At 43.2% G+C, this 18,169-nt stretch overlaps 1 protein-coding gene across 3 annotated transcripts in view; it reads left to right on the forward strand.

Annotated features, from left to right (window-relative positions):
- The first annotated feature begins 530 nt into the window (after positions 1–530).
- The window catches only part of LOC101168342 (nucleosome-remodeling factor subunit BPTF), a 48,186-nt gene continuing 30,547 nt past the window's right edge, over positions 531–18,169 (forward strand). For all 3 annotated transcript variants that reach the window (XM_023960379.2, XM_023960380.2, XM_078956545.1), the window contains exons 1-11: positions 531–1,365; positions 3,218–4,040; positions 6,833–6,884; positions 7,339–7,507; positions 9,086–9,316; positions 12,180–12,383; positions 13,289–13,483; positions 13,630–13,805; positions 15,002–15,175; positions 15,257–15,438; positions 18,009–18,140. In XM_023960379.2, the coding sequence (XP_023816147.1) occupies positions 795–1,365; positions 3,218–4,040; positions 6,833–6,884; positions 7,339–7,507; positions 9,086–9,316; positions 12,180–12,383; positions 13,289–13,483; positions 13,630–13,805; positions 15,002–15,175; positions 15,257–15,438; positions 18,009–18,140 (2,909 nt within the window). In that variant the 5' untranslated portion in view covers positions 531–794. The remainder of the gene's footprint in view (positions 1,366–3,217; positions 4,041–6,832; positions 6,885–7,338; positions 7,508–9,085; positions 9,317–12,179; positions 12,384–13,288; positions 13,484–13,629; positions 13,806–15,001; positions 15,176–15,256; positions 15,439–18,008; positions 18,141–18,169) is intronic.

The raw sequence follows: 18,169 nt of genomic DNA on the forward strand, positions 1-18,169 counted from the left end.
GACAAGTGGGGCTTGATGGTTGCTAAAAAATATCAACATAGTAGTAGTGCAGTAATAGTTGTAGTGGTAGCAGCAAGTGGTGTCACCAACGTTGATAATGGAATTTCCGTCTATCATGGTTGGTGGCTTCTTCGTGGCTGCATAATAAGCCACGACAGGAGCTAAGATTCAGAAAATCGGCCAGTATTTATAAACACATACCCGTAAAGAAACACCACTTAACACTTTGTTTTGATAACTTATTTATTGACTATAAGACTACGGCATTTCTTGTAGAACGGGGGTCACGTGACCAAAATGGATCCAGAGGATTCGTGTCAAGCTAGAGATGACTTTCCCCCCCGGAAGTTCATATTAAGCAGTTAAAACTAAATATTTTAGCTTTTTTTCCATGTAAAAAATTGATACATTGTCAAAAACGTGTGCAGTGTAAGTTATTCGCTTGATCAATTTGTCCTTTTTTCTTCATATTTTTACGCTTTATTTTGAAGAGAGAAAAACACGACTTCCGTTTGAGACGGCGCTTCCCCAGTTTACCTTGACACTCATCTGAGGCCTGCTGTGTTTTCAACGGAGGGAGAGTCGAGCAGAAAAATGGCGTCTGCTAGCGACCCAAAGCGGGACGCCGGCCATTCAGTTTGAGCTTTGCGCTGAAAAATTGAGGCCGGGGCTTGACAGGGACCGGCCGGGGAGTGTCGCCCGTTTCGTGGTCATTTGATCCTTGTTTTAAAACGGCAAACGTGGCTCACTTGAGCAGCGAGATTGCAGCGGAGTATAAGAGCGTTGCTCTTGCTATGAGAGGGAGAAGAGGAAGGCCGCCCAAACAACCTGCCGTGATGCGGGAAGGTTCACCCGCGCCGCTCCGGGGCTGCCGGGGCGGCAGGACTAGGGGGATGCGCGGGCGGGGACGGGGCAGAGGAAGGGGTCGCGGCCGGGGAGGAACTAGCGGCGGTGTTTGCAGCATCGGTCCTGCGGAGATGGACACCGAATTCTCCGGCCGAGAAAACTTTCATTCGTCGCGGGGCCGGCGGAAACTTGGAGCCTCCACGGCGGCTGCAGCGGCATCGCGGGGCAGAGGGAGCAGAGGCAGAGGCAGGGGGTCGAGGAGCGGCCGCGGCGGGAGAGGAGGAGTGAGGCAGCCGCAGACGAAGGTGGTCTACGACGACAACAGCGACGAGGAGGAGGACAACATCAGCTACCGCTCCGACGAGGACGAGCTGAACGACAACCCGTCGTCGGATCTGGAAGACGACGAGGCCTTGGGAGACGACTCCGACTATCTGGAGGACCTCCCGGATAATGAGGATGCCAGCTACTGTACGGAGAGCAGCTTTCGGAGCCACAGCACGCTCGGGAGCACCCCAGGTAACGTTCGCCCCCCTCACACCGCCGAACCGAGCGGGCTCGCACACGTCAACCCGGGCTTTATGTTTTTCTTTAGCTCAATGCATAAAGCAAGGCGCATTGTTCAAAATGGAGTTTGAATTCAGAATCGGGCCTTTGTTTACCGTGCGCTGCTCCGTCCGCGCGCTCTTTCTTGCAGGTCTTCCCCGGTTTAAGCGGCTTTTAAAGGCTTCGGTTTGAGCCGAATCAGCAGATTTTTGGGGTCAAGTTGCTGGATTGATGCGCTTGCCCCCCCCCCTCCATGATTTACCTTTTGCGTTGAATCTCATTTTCCCGCAGATCATCGTCAAAAAGTGTCTGAATCTGAACTTTTTTCTACTTTTTTTTTTTTTTTTTTACTTATTTCAGGTTAACCCCACGCTTCTTCTGTGATCAATGCATTGTTCTGCAGTGAAACGTGCCAGTCTTTTATTTTAAATTAATCTATTTACCAAATAAAAACTTTAGCTTTAAATTAAACTGCAGTTAGATGTCTCGATTTTAACGCGTTTTTCTTGGATTAGGTTCCGTTTCAAATGGTTTGTTTTGGTGGCCTGATGTTTCCAGATGAGCTTGACAAGCGTGTGTTTCCACGCACTTGTTGCGTGGTCCTCCGTTACCACAGTAACCGCATCATCACGTTATTCAGGTGTGGAAGTCACTCACCTTTCCACCTCTTGACATTTAATTAATGCTGTTTAGCTTTTTTAATATGAGCTGCTGGACACGTGACTAAATTATTTAGGTTGTAAGAAGAACACTTTCTTAACATTCTTCTTTTTTTTTTAAATTTTTTTTAGAAATTGTGTAAACATACTTGTAGACAACTTCTTTGTAACCTTTATTTTTGCTTTAAGGATCGCTAAAAACATCAAGTCGTTATTTTTTTTAGCCCTTACTTTAATTCAAAGAGGTAATAATTTAAAGACCCACCCAATGAATTTTGCGTTTTTAACATTTATCTCATGACGGAGGACACACAAATACAAAATTATATTTATTTTATAAAGTCTTTCTCGATCCAAATCGTGGTGAATCAGGAGCAGATGAGGTTTGAAAAAGCTGGTAGGTGGGACGTAGAAGCTGCGAACTCCCTGCTCCATTCTGATGAATCCGCTTTCAGACGTAGAGATCCGTGAAGGTCTTTGTTTTCCTCGTCTGAGCTGGACTCTGGATCTAAACTGAACGGCCGGACAGCTCCGATGTTGCTCGCCATTTTTGTTTCACCGGTAATGTTAGCTTGGGGTTGTGAGAGGCTGTAAGCTCGGGGGAGAGAGTGTAAAAAAGGGATGATGGGAAATAAGTGAAGGCTGACGCCGCACCAGTGGTCCCGTCCACAACTCGGAGGTGAATTTCTACTGAACTACTGCCATTCTGGAGAAACTATGTGGCTAAAAACTGCATAATCATAACTAAAATAACCACTGGGGATGCTTTAAAAGTAGATGCAAACTGGTCTTAGAGTGACAATAAAATTTTGTTGATGTAATTTGTCTAAATATTTATTCGTGCTGTGACACTGAATGAATATGAAGGGTGGTTGACCTCTGATCAGAATATTGCAGGTGTTGAAGTGTCCTTGGGCAAGACACTGAACCCCACATTGGTTGTAATGGTTGTAGGTTGGCGCCGATGTTGGGCGCCAGTGTTTGAAAAGCACTGTAAAGCACTTAAGGTCTTCTAAGAAAAGCGCTGTAGAATTAGACACCATGTACCGTTTTGTTAGTTTGAATGTTTTTTTTGTTCATTGTTTATGACAAGCTACTCTCTATAACTCCCTCTTTTCTTTAGCTTGCCATTGCTTTCTCTTATGACTTTTGTTGTTGTGTTGTAGGTCCTAAGCGGTCTAGGGCTCCACGGCCCCGGTCTCCCATTCTCGAGGCAAAGGACATTCCTCCCCTGGAGCTTCCCAAGTCCTCAGAGGACCTCCTGGTTCCCGCGTCGCAGCTCCTCCACGTCTGTGCCGTCTACGAGGTCCTCCGCAACTTCGGCACGGTGCTGCGGCTGTCTCCGTTCCGCTTTGAGGACTTCTGTGCGGCCCTGGCCAGTCAGGAGCAGTGCACCCTGCTGGCAGAGACGCACATCTCCCTGCTCAAAGCTATTCTCCGGGAGGAGGACACTTCGAACACCACATTTGGTCCCGCTGATGTCAAAGACTCCGTTTACTCCACTCTGTATTTTGTGGATGGGATGACGTGGCCGGAGATAGTGCGGGCGTACTGTGAGAGCGACCCCGAATACCGGCACGTTCTACCTTTACAGGAGACTGAGGATTATCCGTACGAACCCCTGGAGAACAAAATCAAAGTCCTGCAGTTTTTGACGGACCAGTTTCTGGCAACCAACATTGCCCGGGAGGAGCTTATGTCGGAAGGCGTGGTCGCATACGACGACCACTGCAGGGTTTGCCATCGTCTGGGCGACCTGCTGTGCTGCGAAACCTGCTCGGCGGTGTATCACCTGGAGTGTGTGAAGCCGCCGTTGGAGGAGGTGCCAGAGGACGAGTGGCAGTGCGAGGTGTGCGTGGCGCACAAGGTGCCCGGCGTGACGGACTGCATCCCCGAAGTGCAGAAGAGCAAGCCCTTCATTCGCCAGCTCCCCGTCGGCTACGACAGGCACCACCGGAAATATTGGTTTCTAGATCGCCGGATTGTTGTGTAAGTTCAGCAGTTTTTCCTTAGAATTCACCGTGGTAGGTAACCTAGGTGATCTATTTTTTCCTTAAACCCCACCCTGACTTTAAAGCCACATATTGGAATTTAATGAAATAACAAAAAGTGATCTTTTATTTAAAAAAAACTGTACTTTTTAGTTCTTGGTGTCACGTTCAAACATTTTTCCTTGGTTATTTAACTGCTGCACACTTTCCTGTACACCTAATTTTTACATGTTGGGGCCTATTGACATTGGTCGATTGGCGAACCAATAATAATAATTTTGTCAATTATAAGCTGCCTTTAAAAAAAGTATTCATCCAATCAGTCTTTGCATCCATACTGACTCATCAAATCTGTGATCCAGTTTTCTGTAGGGGTTTCTTTGGCAAAAAGCAGCAGTTCCATTTGTTACGGTTAGAGTTTTTCATTTTATTTAGTAAACTATTTCCTCTTTTTCCTGTTCAATTATGTGGTTAGCTTTTCCAAACCAAGCAAAATTGGTATTAGAATTTTACGAATAAAATAATATTTTGTGAAATCATCTTCCGTCTGAGATGGATTCAGTAGTTTGGCAGTAAAACCCAGCCCAGTTGTTACAGTTATGACATTAAAACTGTTGTCTTTCATTGAAGAGGTGGAAAAACAGAAATTGTTCTTTCTTTAGCTTCTGAATGGTCTCTAGATTTGTTAGGCTAGTAACCCACTGAATGTTAATGATGCATGAATGAGCAGTTTATGTCCAACCAGGGCTGCACGATGTGAGGAAAAGTTGCGATTTGCAATATTAGTGACCAATATTGCGATCACGATATAACTTGCGATAAATGAACAAATAGCAAAACTACCAAAAACATAATTTCCAATTCAGTTTAATTTAAATAGGAGTCAACAAAACTTAAGTTACACTCCAAAAGACCCTCGTCTGCACAGGAGGCGAACATCCAACATAAAAGGGCTCCATCCGATTGGTCAATGATATAAAGGGATTTATTTGATTTGTTAAATACTTCAAGCTGCCATAAGACTGTTTTAGCACCTTTAAGATTACCATGTAAGCAATTTTCACCAACTTCTGCCATAAGCGTATTGCACAGCTTGAAATTGCGATAACAATAAATTTGGGATATGTTGTGCAGGCCTATGTCCAACCAGCCAAAATTGACGTCTACTTACACCCAAAAATACAGGACTGGGCTGTAACTCCATGAGCGACAACGTGGTGGCGTGAGAGGTTCCCTGCTGTCTGTGTCCGCTGAGACACTTTCAGACGGGGAGGTGACATAAAGACATATTGGACATAACTGTAAGCCATAACCTCCCCAATGCAGGGATCTATTGGGAACAATATGTATTCCCATCAAAAATAACATTTTCCCGATAACAGTCAATTACTGACTATGACTGTAATCTATTAGGAACAAGTATATATTTCAAAAATAAAGTGTTTCTGAAACCATAAGAATATCTGTAGAATATTTTTAAATCGTGCGGTACCAATATTGGCACAGATATAGTCCTATATATATATATATATATATATATATATATATCCCTACACAAAATGTCTAAAACTTCACTCTAAAATGATAGAAACTTTTCGTATAATCCACGTCGTTCCAAAGAATTCCTATGTTTCTTAATCCCATTTGGTCCATATTGTATCCATGAAGCCAAAGGGTTTTCCGTTTGTTTTATTGATTGCTTATGCAAATGATCTGCAGATTACTCCGAGTAATCTTCAGTGTAATCCTTGTAGAGTGAGCGTAAGGACAGATGTGTTTGGCAGAGCGCTGCAGCCCTGGATGGGTGCGTTCATAGACGGTAGTAGCTGGGACGTGCTTGAATAAAGCATCTCTTTGCTGCCCAGCATTAGAATTGGCTTTGAATTTGGTTCACCTCATGTTGGTGTTGAGCCGTCTGCATGCCGGCTCGGCCGCACCGGGCAGGATTATAGGTCACCCTGACAGGAAGCCGAGGCTACTCAGCTTTGGAGGATTTCATTTCTTCCTCATGTGTCTGCGTGTTTTTTTTTTTTTTTTTTAAGATCATTCTTGACCCAAAACATTTGAGAAATTCCTCAATCTCCCCTCAGATACAGAAGTGCTGTGCAGCTATGAAACGTGACTTTATTGAAATGGAAAAACGGTGAAACGTTCATTGTGTTTTCTGAAGGCAGAGCACATTGAATGAAGTAGCTGAACAGACAGTTTGGTTTCGCGGCCATGAGGCTTCACAGTCCAAACGCACGGATTAGGTCGGCTAACAGAAAGCTTTAGCTGTAGAGACTCACTGAGGCGCAGGTGCAAACAGTTTTTTCCCTCATTCAGTCTTTCAACATCCTGAAATTGGGCAAAGTTTTCCCAAATGGAGGTTTTATCCTTTTTTTTAAATCTTATTTTCACATGAATTTATTTTTTTTAAACTCAGAAGTTGTGCATCTGTTTTGTTGAAACTCTTGTATTTCCTGCCAACTCTGACCTGAGTTTCCGTAATCCACAGTTTCCTTCTAAAAGTCCAAATGACTCCAATGTTATCCAATATTTAGACCATGACAGGATACTGATTAAATTGTGCCAGAGTTTTTAGGTTAAACTACTATACCGTATGCAAAAAGGCCTTTATGATCAAGTCCACCCTCTCAATGTGGAAAGTTTCAAGTTTTTCGTCTTTGGATTGCAGTTAAAAGTAAAAAACCTAAAGGATAATCAACTAGAAATTGTGGGGAAAGGCGGTTCTTTGGGGTTGATCCCTGGTTGTTGCTTTGATCTCTATTTCTTATCGTTTCTCCACAGTGAGGAGGATGATGAGCAGGAGGGAAAATCCATCTGGTACTACAGCACAAAGGTAAGAAAGTAAAAGACGTAGTCATTACAAAAATGTTTTTTCTTTGCAGAATGTGGTTTTCTAGCTGGAAAAAAAAAACCCCATATCAGTCATTTAGAAGGCAGCATGTGTTTAAATAAATTATAACGCATTCAAGTCCTTTAGCGTAGACCATAATCTAAGTGTGCAGAAGGACTGCAGTGTTGACATGGATTTGTTTCTTGTACTTTTTAATCAAACTTCTCACCGGAAAAAGATGTCAAATCTTTTGTTTGGTCACAGTTCTTGTTTTTCCACAGCTATTTCTGGCCCTTCAGAGCTAAAAAAAAAAATAAACATAAAAGCTCAACTTCAAACGCTTTGGAGTGCTATCTGAAGCTTTTTCTGTCCTGCTTGAAGTACTTTAAATGGTCCAAAAGCACAGACATGATGAGGATTCGTGCAGTAGTCATGACACGCTCTGTGAACTCTCTAGGTCCAGCTTGCTGAACTGATAGAGCGCTTGGATAAGGAATACTGGGAGGCTGATCTGTACGCTGCACTGGAGGAAATAAGGGATGAAGTGCACTCTCACATGGATGTCACCGAGGACTTAACCAACAAGGCTCGAGGCAACAACAAAAGTTTCCTTGCTGTCGCAAACGGTAATGTCTGTTTTTTTTGTTTTTCACACTAGAAAGCTGGTAAATTGCAATTCCTCCTTGCTGAGTTAATTTCTGGTTAAAAGTGGGATTTTCTAAATCTAGCTCTCTTTGTCCTGTTTTTTGATTGTTTTGTCCTCTGCTTGTTCACTTCCCGTCATGAAAGCGGCGGGGTTATCGATGATCTGGTCATAGAAGGCAGCTGAGCTGCTGTGTAACCTCAGCCTGGTCCAAGTCTGATAGTCCATGTCCAACTCTTGCTGCATCTTTTCAGTCCCTCTTCCAGTCACACACCTTTATGTTTGTTTTATTTGAAACACATCTGACCAAGTTACATTTAAAGTCCCGCTCCATCTACATTTTTTCCATCGTAGAATCGCCCCCAGTGTTTTTTTTTTTACCTATGATTTTACCATTTTTAGGCTGCAGAGCAGCAGGAGTTCATTCGCCTCTAGGTAGTGGACGGGACTGAGCGGAAGTTATCCTTGCTTAAAATTCCACTTTTTCTTTTTTTTTTTCCCAGCATGCCTTTGTTCAAACTCTCTCCTGTTAGCTTACAGCTCCTCGCAAGCCCAAGCTAACATTACTGAACCAAAAAAATGGCGAGTAATATCAGAGCCATCCAGCCGGACGGTTTTAATCCAGATGGCGGCTCAGACGAGGAAAACAAAAGACGTAAACGGTTCGAGTCGTCTACAAGTGGAGGATTTAGAAATGTAGCGGAGAAGCGAGAGTTTGGAAGCTGCTGTGACACAAACTTTTTTTAAACGGGGTTTTCATCTGCTCCCGATTCATCACTCAGAAGGATGATAAAAAAGCATCTGAACATTTCTGACTGGGAAAACTGCATCCTGGATTCATTTCTGATTTTTTTTTTTTTTTTTGGAAATGGGGAATAGATATTCCTTCCCCCTACAAAGTTATATTTTATTGTTTCATCTGAAGCTGCCCTTTTTCCTTTTTACCATCAACTTTCTGCACTTGACTCAACTCTCTCTGCAGAGTGTGTACTTCAGAATCACCAAAAACAAAAGAAACTTTAGTCTAGAATTTATAAAACCATTTGAAACAAATCAAATCAAAAATAATTTAAATGTTGTTGTTTATTATCATATTGAAGATATGAATAACAACGTTTTTGATTCCCCAAGTTGAATTTTTTTCTTATTAGATGAAAAATTAGATTAGATTAGATAAACTTTATTCATAGCACAATGGGGAAATTCTCTTCTCTTCAGCAGCAAAAAAGACATTCAGAAATACAAACAGCATAAAAGTGGCATTCACAGAGAATAAAGTGACCTTCAGAACAACATTATGGATAAGACAGAGGAACATCTGTAAAAATTGCATTTTAATATTTGTATATATAGCATTTTTAAACATCATTTTGCTTGATACGCTACCTTTGTCTTTTAATGGGTTTTTTCTAAATTGAATCTCTTAAAAAACAATTATTTATTGGTTTGGACGATGCATATCTGCTCTTCTTTTTTACATCTATTTTAATCCGTTTAAATCTTTTGTTATGTTGTTGCCGTTTTGTAATTTGCTTTGCAAATGTCTGTCTTCTTCACCCAGAGGAGATCCTGGAGCGACTGCGGGCGAAGAAGGAGGAGGAGTTGGAAGAGGTGAAGAGGCGGGCGGCTGAGGAGGCCCAGAGAGCGTTCTTGGAGAAGGAAAAGAAGGAGGAGGTAGATGGTAAGAAAGAGGAGGACGAAGAGGAGCAGCAAGAAGGGAAGATGAAGAGGGAAGAGCAGCGGACAAAGGAAGAGCCGAAGCTGGAAGAAATATGTGAGATCAAAATGGAAGGTAGTTATGTTCATATTTCATAAACTGATATGATGTTCAACTATATCAGGGGTCTCAAACTCGCGGCCCGCGGGCTATTTATGGCCCCCAAGATGATATTTTGTGGCCCCGCCTTAATATGAAAGTTTAATGTTAATTCGTCCCGCCAGTTTGTATGAATGACACTTTTTCAATGTTGTGCGCGGAGCTGACGAACCAACCAATCACAGTAGGGTAAATGACTCTTGGGGGCGTGACATTGACCGGCAGGAGAACATTTAGGGAAACCTGACAGCCCCCTCCCCGGACCACATTCAGGAGTTCCTTACTATCTTTTTTCAGAACGTATTTATTTGCTCGTAATTTTCTAAACGCATGCAGGCGGTGCTGAACTTGTTTCTGGGCCGCACAGACCCGGGAGAGGGTTGAGGTTATGGTTACGGTTAGGCGCGGCGGCGTATCAACCCCGAGCAAAAGGTTCTCGTGCGCGGCTGTCACTGCCGCACAGCGCTCCCGCGGGAGATGGGTCACTGCGGAGAATAAATGTCACACACTACATGTGTGACAGCTAACGGGGCTTTAACAGTAAACACGTGCGAGCAACAACAAGATTTAGTCTTATCTGGTGAAGGCGAAGCTGCAGCGAGACTGAAGAAGAACAGGGAGTTGGAGTTGTCCTTAACATTCAATTTAGTTTTAATATGCCTCTCCCCCTTAGTAGGATCTGTGTTTATTATATATTTTATATTTATTTTAATGTTTTATAATTTATGTAGCCTTTTGTAATCAATTGGTATTTTAAATGATTTTAATTGATCACTCAACTACAAAAACCCATCAGGACACATGTCCCATAATGCATTGTTTTGTAGTCGTCAGGGCAGCTTTCAGTCAGTGCAGTACTAAATTTCCAGCTGCGTTCACTTAGGTCGGGGCCTTGCTCTGCCCCTTTCTCCTGACATTTTTGTGATGATTGACAGGTGACATTTGTCACACACCAGGTGATCTGTTGCCGCGTTGCGCCCACCTGGGTGATCTCAAACACGCTTATTGTGCATCTTGGCTGCACTTATATGGTTTCACCAACATGAATTTCCATCCGTTTTTGGAGCCTTTCTATGATCTCAGGTATCTGTAACGATTGTTCTGATCTCCAGTGAACAGCGCCCGTTCTTTTTCTAACCATAGTTTCAATTCAACCATGAAAATATAGGAGTGGCTGACCAGCTGCTCTACAGTAACTTCTGACCAGGGTTTAAATGTGCAAAAAGCCATAAGAAAAAATTTAGTTTGAGACCCCTGAACTATATGTTACCCCAAATCATAAAGAAGTATAATTACACCGTTTTTCACAATTAGGTGCTTCAAAAACAGTTGATTTACAATAAATTCTCACTGTATATGAATTGTTCAGGTATGAAATATTTAGAAGAAAATCTGAAATCAGCTAGTCCAGGGGTCGGCAACCTTTTTTACTCAAAGAGCCATTTGGGACCGCCCCTTATAAAAAAGAAAGCACCCGGAGCCACAACCCGTTTTGACATCATTATTTATATTATGCATGTATATATTATTCAAAGGTGCTCATTACGTCGATCTTCAATGAGTGTAGGTCGCGGGCCAGAAAAGATTAAAAAAAATAAAAGTACTTCTTTAAAATCCACCAGCCAATCAAAATCCTCACTGAGAAGTACGGGACTTGATTGACATGGAGATTGGCCAATCGGACATCGTCTGAAGCATACGTCGCTGCAAATGCACATTGTGTTCTTTAAAGGATGATACCGCGGCCGTGTGTGGGAGGAGCTACTGGTTCTGGTCTGATCGCTGCATGGAGCGATGTGTTTATCAATGCATGGTAGACGCTGAGAATGTGGAGAGATCAGGTTTATTATTTTGAAGAGTTCTACTTGGTAATCATGTTTCCATGTTTGAGTTCATAAAATCATCCCAGGGAAAGTCTCTGCTTCAACTCCCGCAGGGAAAGCTGCGTCTCAATCTGACGCCCGTGTTTGCATCTCTCTGACAGAGTTTGAAGCCAAAGCCCCTCCTCCGCCTCTCTACCTGCTTTTCCTCTCTACCTGTTCACCTCCTCTGCAGCTGAGATTTGTTTCCCCCGCGCTCCTCAGTGTGTCCTACACAGAGAGTGCAAAATACGATAGTAGTCAGGGCGCTCCAGCGCAGCACAAGGATGAAAGAGCCGGACGCAGGTTATAGCGGGGATAGAGCGGGTTAAGCAAATGAATGGAAGAAGGCGGCCCGCTGAAGAGATATTCAATATTGTACACATTTTATTATTAGTCAGAACTATCTTTTATTTAGAAAAATCGTTTATTTTATCAGTCCAGTACGAAAAAAACATCAACAAAAGATGTGTTGGGCGGTTTTTGGCTGGGTCTGGCGGTTTTCAGATGACTTTTGGGCTGGAAAACTGTGACTCTATCTGGCAACGCTGGTGCGAACTCTCAGTCTGTAATCAGCGAGTTGGTCTCTGCCCCGCGGCACCTCAAGTTCCCGGCAGAAGATCGGAGTGTTTATTGAAGCCGCCCCGCGTGTCTCCTCCTGCTATCAGCTCTGCAGGTCTCGCCCGATAAATACGAGCTCATTACGAAGCTGTTTTTTACGTGGCTCGCGCTTCGTACGGAGCCATCAGCGCCTTTGAAATGCCATGAAAAATGAACACACTAATAAAATTTAATTATTATAAAAAACTCATTTTCCAAAGTCACAGGGAGCCACAACAGATGGATGAAAGAGCCATGGGTTGCCGACCCCTGAGCTAGACGGAACATAGACGGAACATAGACAACAAGTGATGTCCTTCTTTTTCTGTTTGCCTTTGATGTAATCTTTTCCCTCTTTTCTCCGTGTTGCTTCTCTGTAGCTCCCGAGGGTTCTCCCACCGGCCAAGAGGGCAGCATTGACAGCGGCATCTCCGATGAACCTAAACTTCCAGAGGTTTCCTCTCCAGCCAACATCTCCTCTGCGGGCCCCCGTCAGCCAGGCGTGTCCCCAAAGCTCCCGGCTTCTTCTCCGGAGGCTCCGTCAGAAGGTTCCTCCCAGATGGAGGTGTCGAACAGCATCAAAGGTGAACGGAAACATCTGTAGTCACGGAGCTTTTCAGTGCAACACTCTGCAGTGTTGCTTCCTGTTGTTTTTAGGACATTTCCAGAAGTCCTTTGCACCAAGTGCAATAAGACTATTCAATGCAGCTGGGAGGGGAGGAGCCATAAGGAGGGGTCACTGAATTTATTCTGGTCTTAGTGGGTTCGATTGACTTTATTTTTATGTTTTTATTTGTATTAATTTCTTTTAATATTTTAAAAGGATCATGATCCTTTTATGCTCCTCATATTTAATTTAGTGTGTAAATTTGGAGCAATAAATGGACATGCAAGTTCTCTTGGGATTAATAAAGTACTCTGTCTGTCTGTCTCTTTCTCTCCTGCCCCCCTCTCTCTGTCTCTGTCTGTCTCTTTCTGTCTGTGTCTGACTCTCTCTCTCTCACCCCCCCTCTCTGTCTGTCTGTCTGACTCTCTCTCTGTCTGTCTGTCTCTTTCTCTCTTCCCCCCCTCTCTCTGTATCTATCTGTCTCTTTCTGTCTGTGTCTGACTCTCTCTCTCTCACCCCCCCTCTCTGTCTGTCTGTCTCTCTCTCTCTCTGTCTGTCTCGCTCTCTGTCTGTCCATTCCATTTAAAAAAATGATTTGTGTGTTTTGTTTCTTTTTTTTGGTTTGTTTTGCAAGAACAAAAACAGAGTTGGTTTTAACTCTGAACATGCATCATGGTAGACTAACCAGCAGAGGGAGCCACAGCCTTACTTCAACTTTGTTCGTGGAGCATCTTCATGCTCTGACAGGGACTTGATCCTTTATGCAGAGACACAAGTTCTCCTGGTTCACTGCTTTTCTCCTCAGCTGAGAGGTCTTTCCTGTTTCATCGATTATCAATTATCTTATCTCTAAGTTCTGTGTTTTCTTTTTCTGTGCAACAGAAAACTCGCCTTCCGATCCCGTCCCTCCCTCTGAAGACAGCGTTCCCAGTCTGAGCCAGTCCTCCCAGCCTTCCCAACCCGGTGAGGAGAACAGTAACGGCAGCGTTTGTGCTGGTGCGCCTCCCAGGGGGCCTGAACCCCCAGACTTGGCTGATAGGTCCTCCCAGTCATCTCTGGCAAGCTTTGAAGATGCAGGTACTCGTCTTCTGTTGTGTCGGGTCCTTTTCTAACTGATAACAGCTACGACTACAAACTTGAGTTTTTTTATCAGTACATTTGGGTTTAAAGGCCTCACACTGACTGGCCTGCGCTCTGCATTGAAGTAGTTACCGTGTTCGCAGGGGACAGCAAAGACTCGGTCAACGGGGAAACGTCCGGGATTGGCAGTAAGAAGTGTTCAGCAACTCGCATGGTGACCCGATTGAGGAACCCAGAGAGCAAGCTAAGCCAAATGAAAAACCAACAGGTTGCAGCTGCTGTTCATGAAGCCAACAGGGGCTTCAAGGAAGGGAAGGAGGTGAGGACCAGAATGTATTGTGAAAACTATCCTCCTGCTTATCAAACCACAAACATTGATGTTGTGCTGCAAAAAAGACACGCATGTGGAGCATGTGATGTTTTTAGAGGCATTCACTGACATTAAGATTCGAAGGTAACGTCGAATCTGTCAAGGGACTCCAAACCGGAAAAAAATCTAAATGTGGAATATCAGAAAGGGGGTTCAAGTCATCATTATGATTTGATAAAAAGAAAAGAGAATTTTGAGTTTACAAGCATCTGTTTTGCATTTATGTTAATCACTTCTTAGCTTATTAATTTTTGATTATATTCACATTTGACTCATTGAGTTTTTGGTACATTTTTCTTTTTCTTCTTTTTCTCTCCTACCAGGCCACTTTCTTTGGGTTCTGGGCAGTCAGTTTTCTCTCCTTGGATCTATTTTCGTGACGTTCCCAGTCGTCTTTTAATTATGATGGCGCCGTTTTTAGATAAAATTTAAAAAATCTGTGTCATTTTCTTGAACGTAGTTTCTGCAGAGTTCATTAGAAATTTGCCTCTGAGTTATGGGCAGGATTATTGGCGCGAATTATGCCTGCTTTCATTTCCCATCATGCCTTTCTTTAGATGTTCTCCCGCTAGCTTACAGCCCCTCACATCCCCAAGCAAACATTAGCGGGGCAACAAAAAATGGCGGGCAATATTGTAGCTATCCAGCCGAACAGTTTTGACCCAGATTCCAGCTCAGAGGAGAAAAACAACGGATCCATTTGTCTCCAGGTGGAGGCATCAGAATAGAGCAGAACAGGAAGCTTGTCACCCAACGCTTGTAGTTTCTACGAAACAACTTAAAGTTTTTTCAAATGGCATTTTTTCGTTTGCTCCTTATTCACCAGTTTTGATCCCAATTTTCTTTATAAATGTCATCCATCATGAGAAAAATGCAACAAGAACGTGTTAAAAACACCAGAAACACAATTTTCATTGGAGTGGGTCTTTCATGCTGTCTCATGACTTAAAGACGGCGCCATAAACATTTTTCCTCTTGTTTTTTTCAGCTATATATATCATATCATTTGACATTTTAGCTCATCATTTTTACATTGCTAAATATAAAAATTTTAATTCATTTTTTTCAAATTGTGGTGTTTTTCATCCTTTATTTCCAAGCGTTGCATTTCGTCCAGATTTGACGCTGTGATCGCATATCTGTAGGTCTTGGTGGTGAACGCTCAAGGGGACATCACCCGTGTCAGCACGCGCAAAGATGTGGTGATGAAGAGCAGCCTCCCCCAGTACTTCAAGCTCGGCCAGGAGGGCAAGTACCGCGTGTATCACAATCAGTACAGCTCCAATGCCCTGGCCCTCAACAAGCACCAGCACAGAGAGGTGAGCGGGGTTAGCGGTCAGGGGAGGTGTCTGTCAATCGCCTTTCAGCTGTTCCTACTCACCGTCCGGCTTTTCTGTTAGGACCACGACAAGAGACGGCATCTGTCCCATAAGTTCTGTATGACTCCTGCCGGAGAGTTCAAGTGGAACGGGTCCATTCACGGTTCCAAAGTTCTGACCATCTCCACCTTAAGACTCACCATCATCCAGCTTGAGAACAACGTTCCAACACCTTTCATGCACCCTAACTGGACCTCACACAGGTACACGGACGAATCGCGCTCCGTCTATTAGCAGGGATGAGTGCTGTTGTTTGGCCACTGTGCAGCTGGGGGAACCAATGCCAAACAAAGATCTGCAGCCTGTACCAGGTTTTCCCTTTACCAGCAACCTGCGGAGCTGCTGTTTCTGAGGCTTACAGACACTAAAAAAACACTAAATGCACTTTGGTTACTCGTCCAGAAGGATCCTTAAAGTATTTTACTGCATATGTATCACAACTTTGATCAAACTTTGAATGAAAAGTTAGTTTGTTGCTTGAGCAAAACAATTGTAAGATAAAAAAAAAAACCTCTAAAGCTAAGATTTTCCTTTTCTTTACCTGTGCTGCCCATTCAAGAACTGGTGGCGGTGGTATTACCCCATCATCCATAGTTTTTTACTCCACTCTATTAATGCGTTTGGTTGGAACCTACAGAACGAAATGGGTCAGTAAAAATGTTTTCAGCCAGTCCACAACAAGGTTGGAAATGTTTGTGCAGCCCTTTCTGTGCAAAGGTGAGAGTCTGCATTCCCAAAATTCCCACAGCATTGTGTGTCCACACTCCCCTTCTGCCAGAAGAATTTTCCTTTTTTTTGAAGACGTCTTTTTTTGTATATATTATCGTATAACTCGTTTAATCTTATCGCGTAGCTTTTAATGAGTAAGAGGCATCTTCCTCTTAGTGCTTCAAGAGGACACCACTATTTTGTGCATCATTACATATTAAAGCAAAGTAAACAGGACCTATGAATGTTTATTGTTGACATGTAATAATAATCTCAAGGTCCAAAAGTGTGGACTATCTGGGAAAAGGTGTCCTAACCTCAGCACTTCTGGAAAACTTTGGTTGTACGACGTTTTTACCGTCTTTTTTGGCTTTTTGGCTATTCAAAACATGGAAGGCGTCATAAAAACCAAACCGTATTAAGCTTTATGTAGGTCCGATTACTGAAACGTGCTCGGACTAAATCCAAATTCATTCCCTACCTAGGATGCAACTTCTTTGTTCATTCACTATTGTGGACTTTCTTCTTCTTCACCACCTCTCAAATGTTCTTTGTGGTGGAACAAACCTAATCCAGGTAATCGATGGTAGAAAGCAGAGAGATCCAAAACCTGTACCCCCATTTAAGATGGGCACAGGCAAAATCAAAGGAATGGGTTTCTCTCAATACTTTTTTTTTTGGGTGTATTGATTAAAATTTGAAAAAAATTGCTTTTGATTTCATCTATTATTTATTTTGTTTGTTATTGGACAAATTCTCTTTAAAAGTAACTGTAGTTAACTAGAACGGTGTTTAAAGTCCCACCTGTGTCAGTTTTAAGACATTTTCTGCAGCCCGGCAGCAGTTCATCAGAAATTCACTTCTGGGTTGTGTGCAGAAGTTTATTCTACGTTAAAACCCCAGCATTCCTTTTGTTTACACACTCTCCTGCTACCTTACAGCCCCTCACAACCCCAAGCTAACATTAGCGCGGCAAAGAGAAACAAGAAAACTGCGAGCAATATCGGAGCCATCGAGCCGTACAGTTTTGAGCCAGAAAAAAAGCTCAGATGGGGAACAAATCAAGTGAAATAGATCTGTTTATCTGCAAGTGGATGCATCCGAATGGAGCGGGAGGTTTTTGGCCCACCTGGGGCAGTTGCTCCGTTCTGTCTGTGTTACGCCCCCTTCTGTGTCTAGGGGCACCTAGGGGGCATAACAATAAAAAGTACATTGTTTTGGCTACCAAATTTGAATTAACAAAAAACGCCAAACAAATGTCTCCATGCAAAAACATAACATAACATAACATTAATTTACAAATGCATAAACAACAACCAACAAGAACTAAAAGTGAAGCCAAAAGGCTTCAAGGTGAACCAAGGCCAAAATGACAAACAAAACCCCACCTAACTGAAATCTGTTTTCTTACCTGTACCAATAGAAAAGGGAAATCAAAGGCAAACTCTAACGTCCCTGAACTAACAAAAACAGGAGAAAACAAGTACTAAAGAAAATGGCCGCTCACCCTACAGCTTCACTTAACAGAACTACAAACCAAAAGCCTAAACAGAGTGGGCATGGACAAAACTACACACTACAAAACAAAGTGCAACGCAAACTAAACAGGTGGTGAAGTCCATAACAAAATGGAGAAGAGGGCCAAGCTGCAGTGGAGACTGGTTGCAGCCAAACTCCCGTCTTGCAGGCTGAAGGTCCAAATGGTGCTTTTAAAGGCTGCCTCCATCAGCTGGAGTCCAAATGGAGGCCACACCCTTTCCAGCACACCTGAAAATAATCACACTTAGACCTACACACACACACACACACAAAGATCCACAAAAAACACAGAAGTCCCACTCTGATACAAATCAAATTCACAAAACACAGAACAAAACCAAACAAAACCAAATACGGCCACAGCCGTAACAGTCTGCCTCTAATCCATCGCAATTTGAGTAAAGTAAATACTGTGAAATATATATGTATGTATGTCCTCCATCGTGAGAAAAATGCTACAAAAACGTGTTAAAAACAGTTGATCTTTAAAGTCTTTAAAGGAACTTTTTCTGTCTTCATTTTGCAGGACCAATTGGATCAAAGCAGTCCAGATGTGCAGTAAGGCCAGAGAGTTTGCTCTTGCTCTGGCCATCCTGGAGTGTGCCATCAAACCTGTGGCTATGCTGCCCGTCTGGAAAGACTCGCTGGGTCATACCAGGTAGATAATCCAACAAGTCATGGATGGTC

This window comes from Oryzias latipes, chromosome 1 (genome assembly GCF_053564925.1).
Source record: "Oryzias latipes strain Hd-rR chromosome 1, Olatipes_Hd-rR_3.1".
NCBI classification, from domain to species: Eukaryota; Metazoa; Chordata; class Actinopteri; order Beloniformes; family Adrianichthyidae; genus Oryzias; species Oryzias latipes.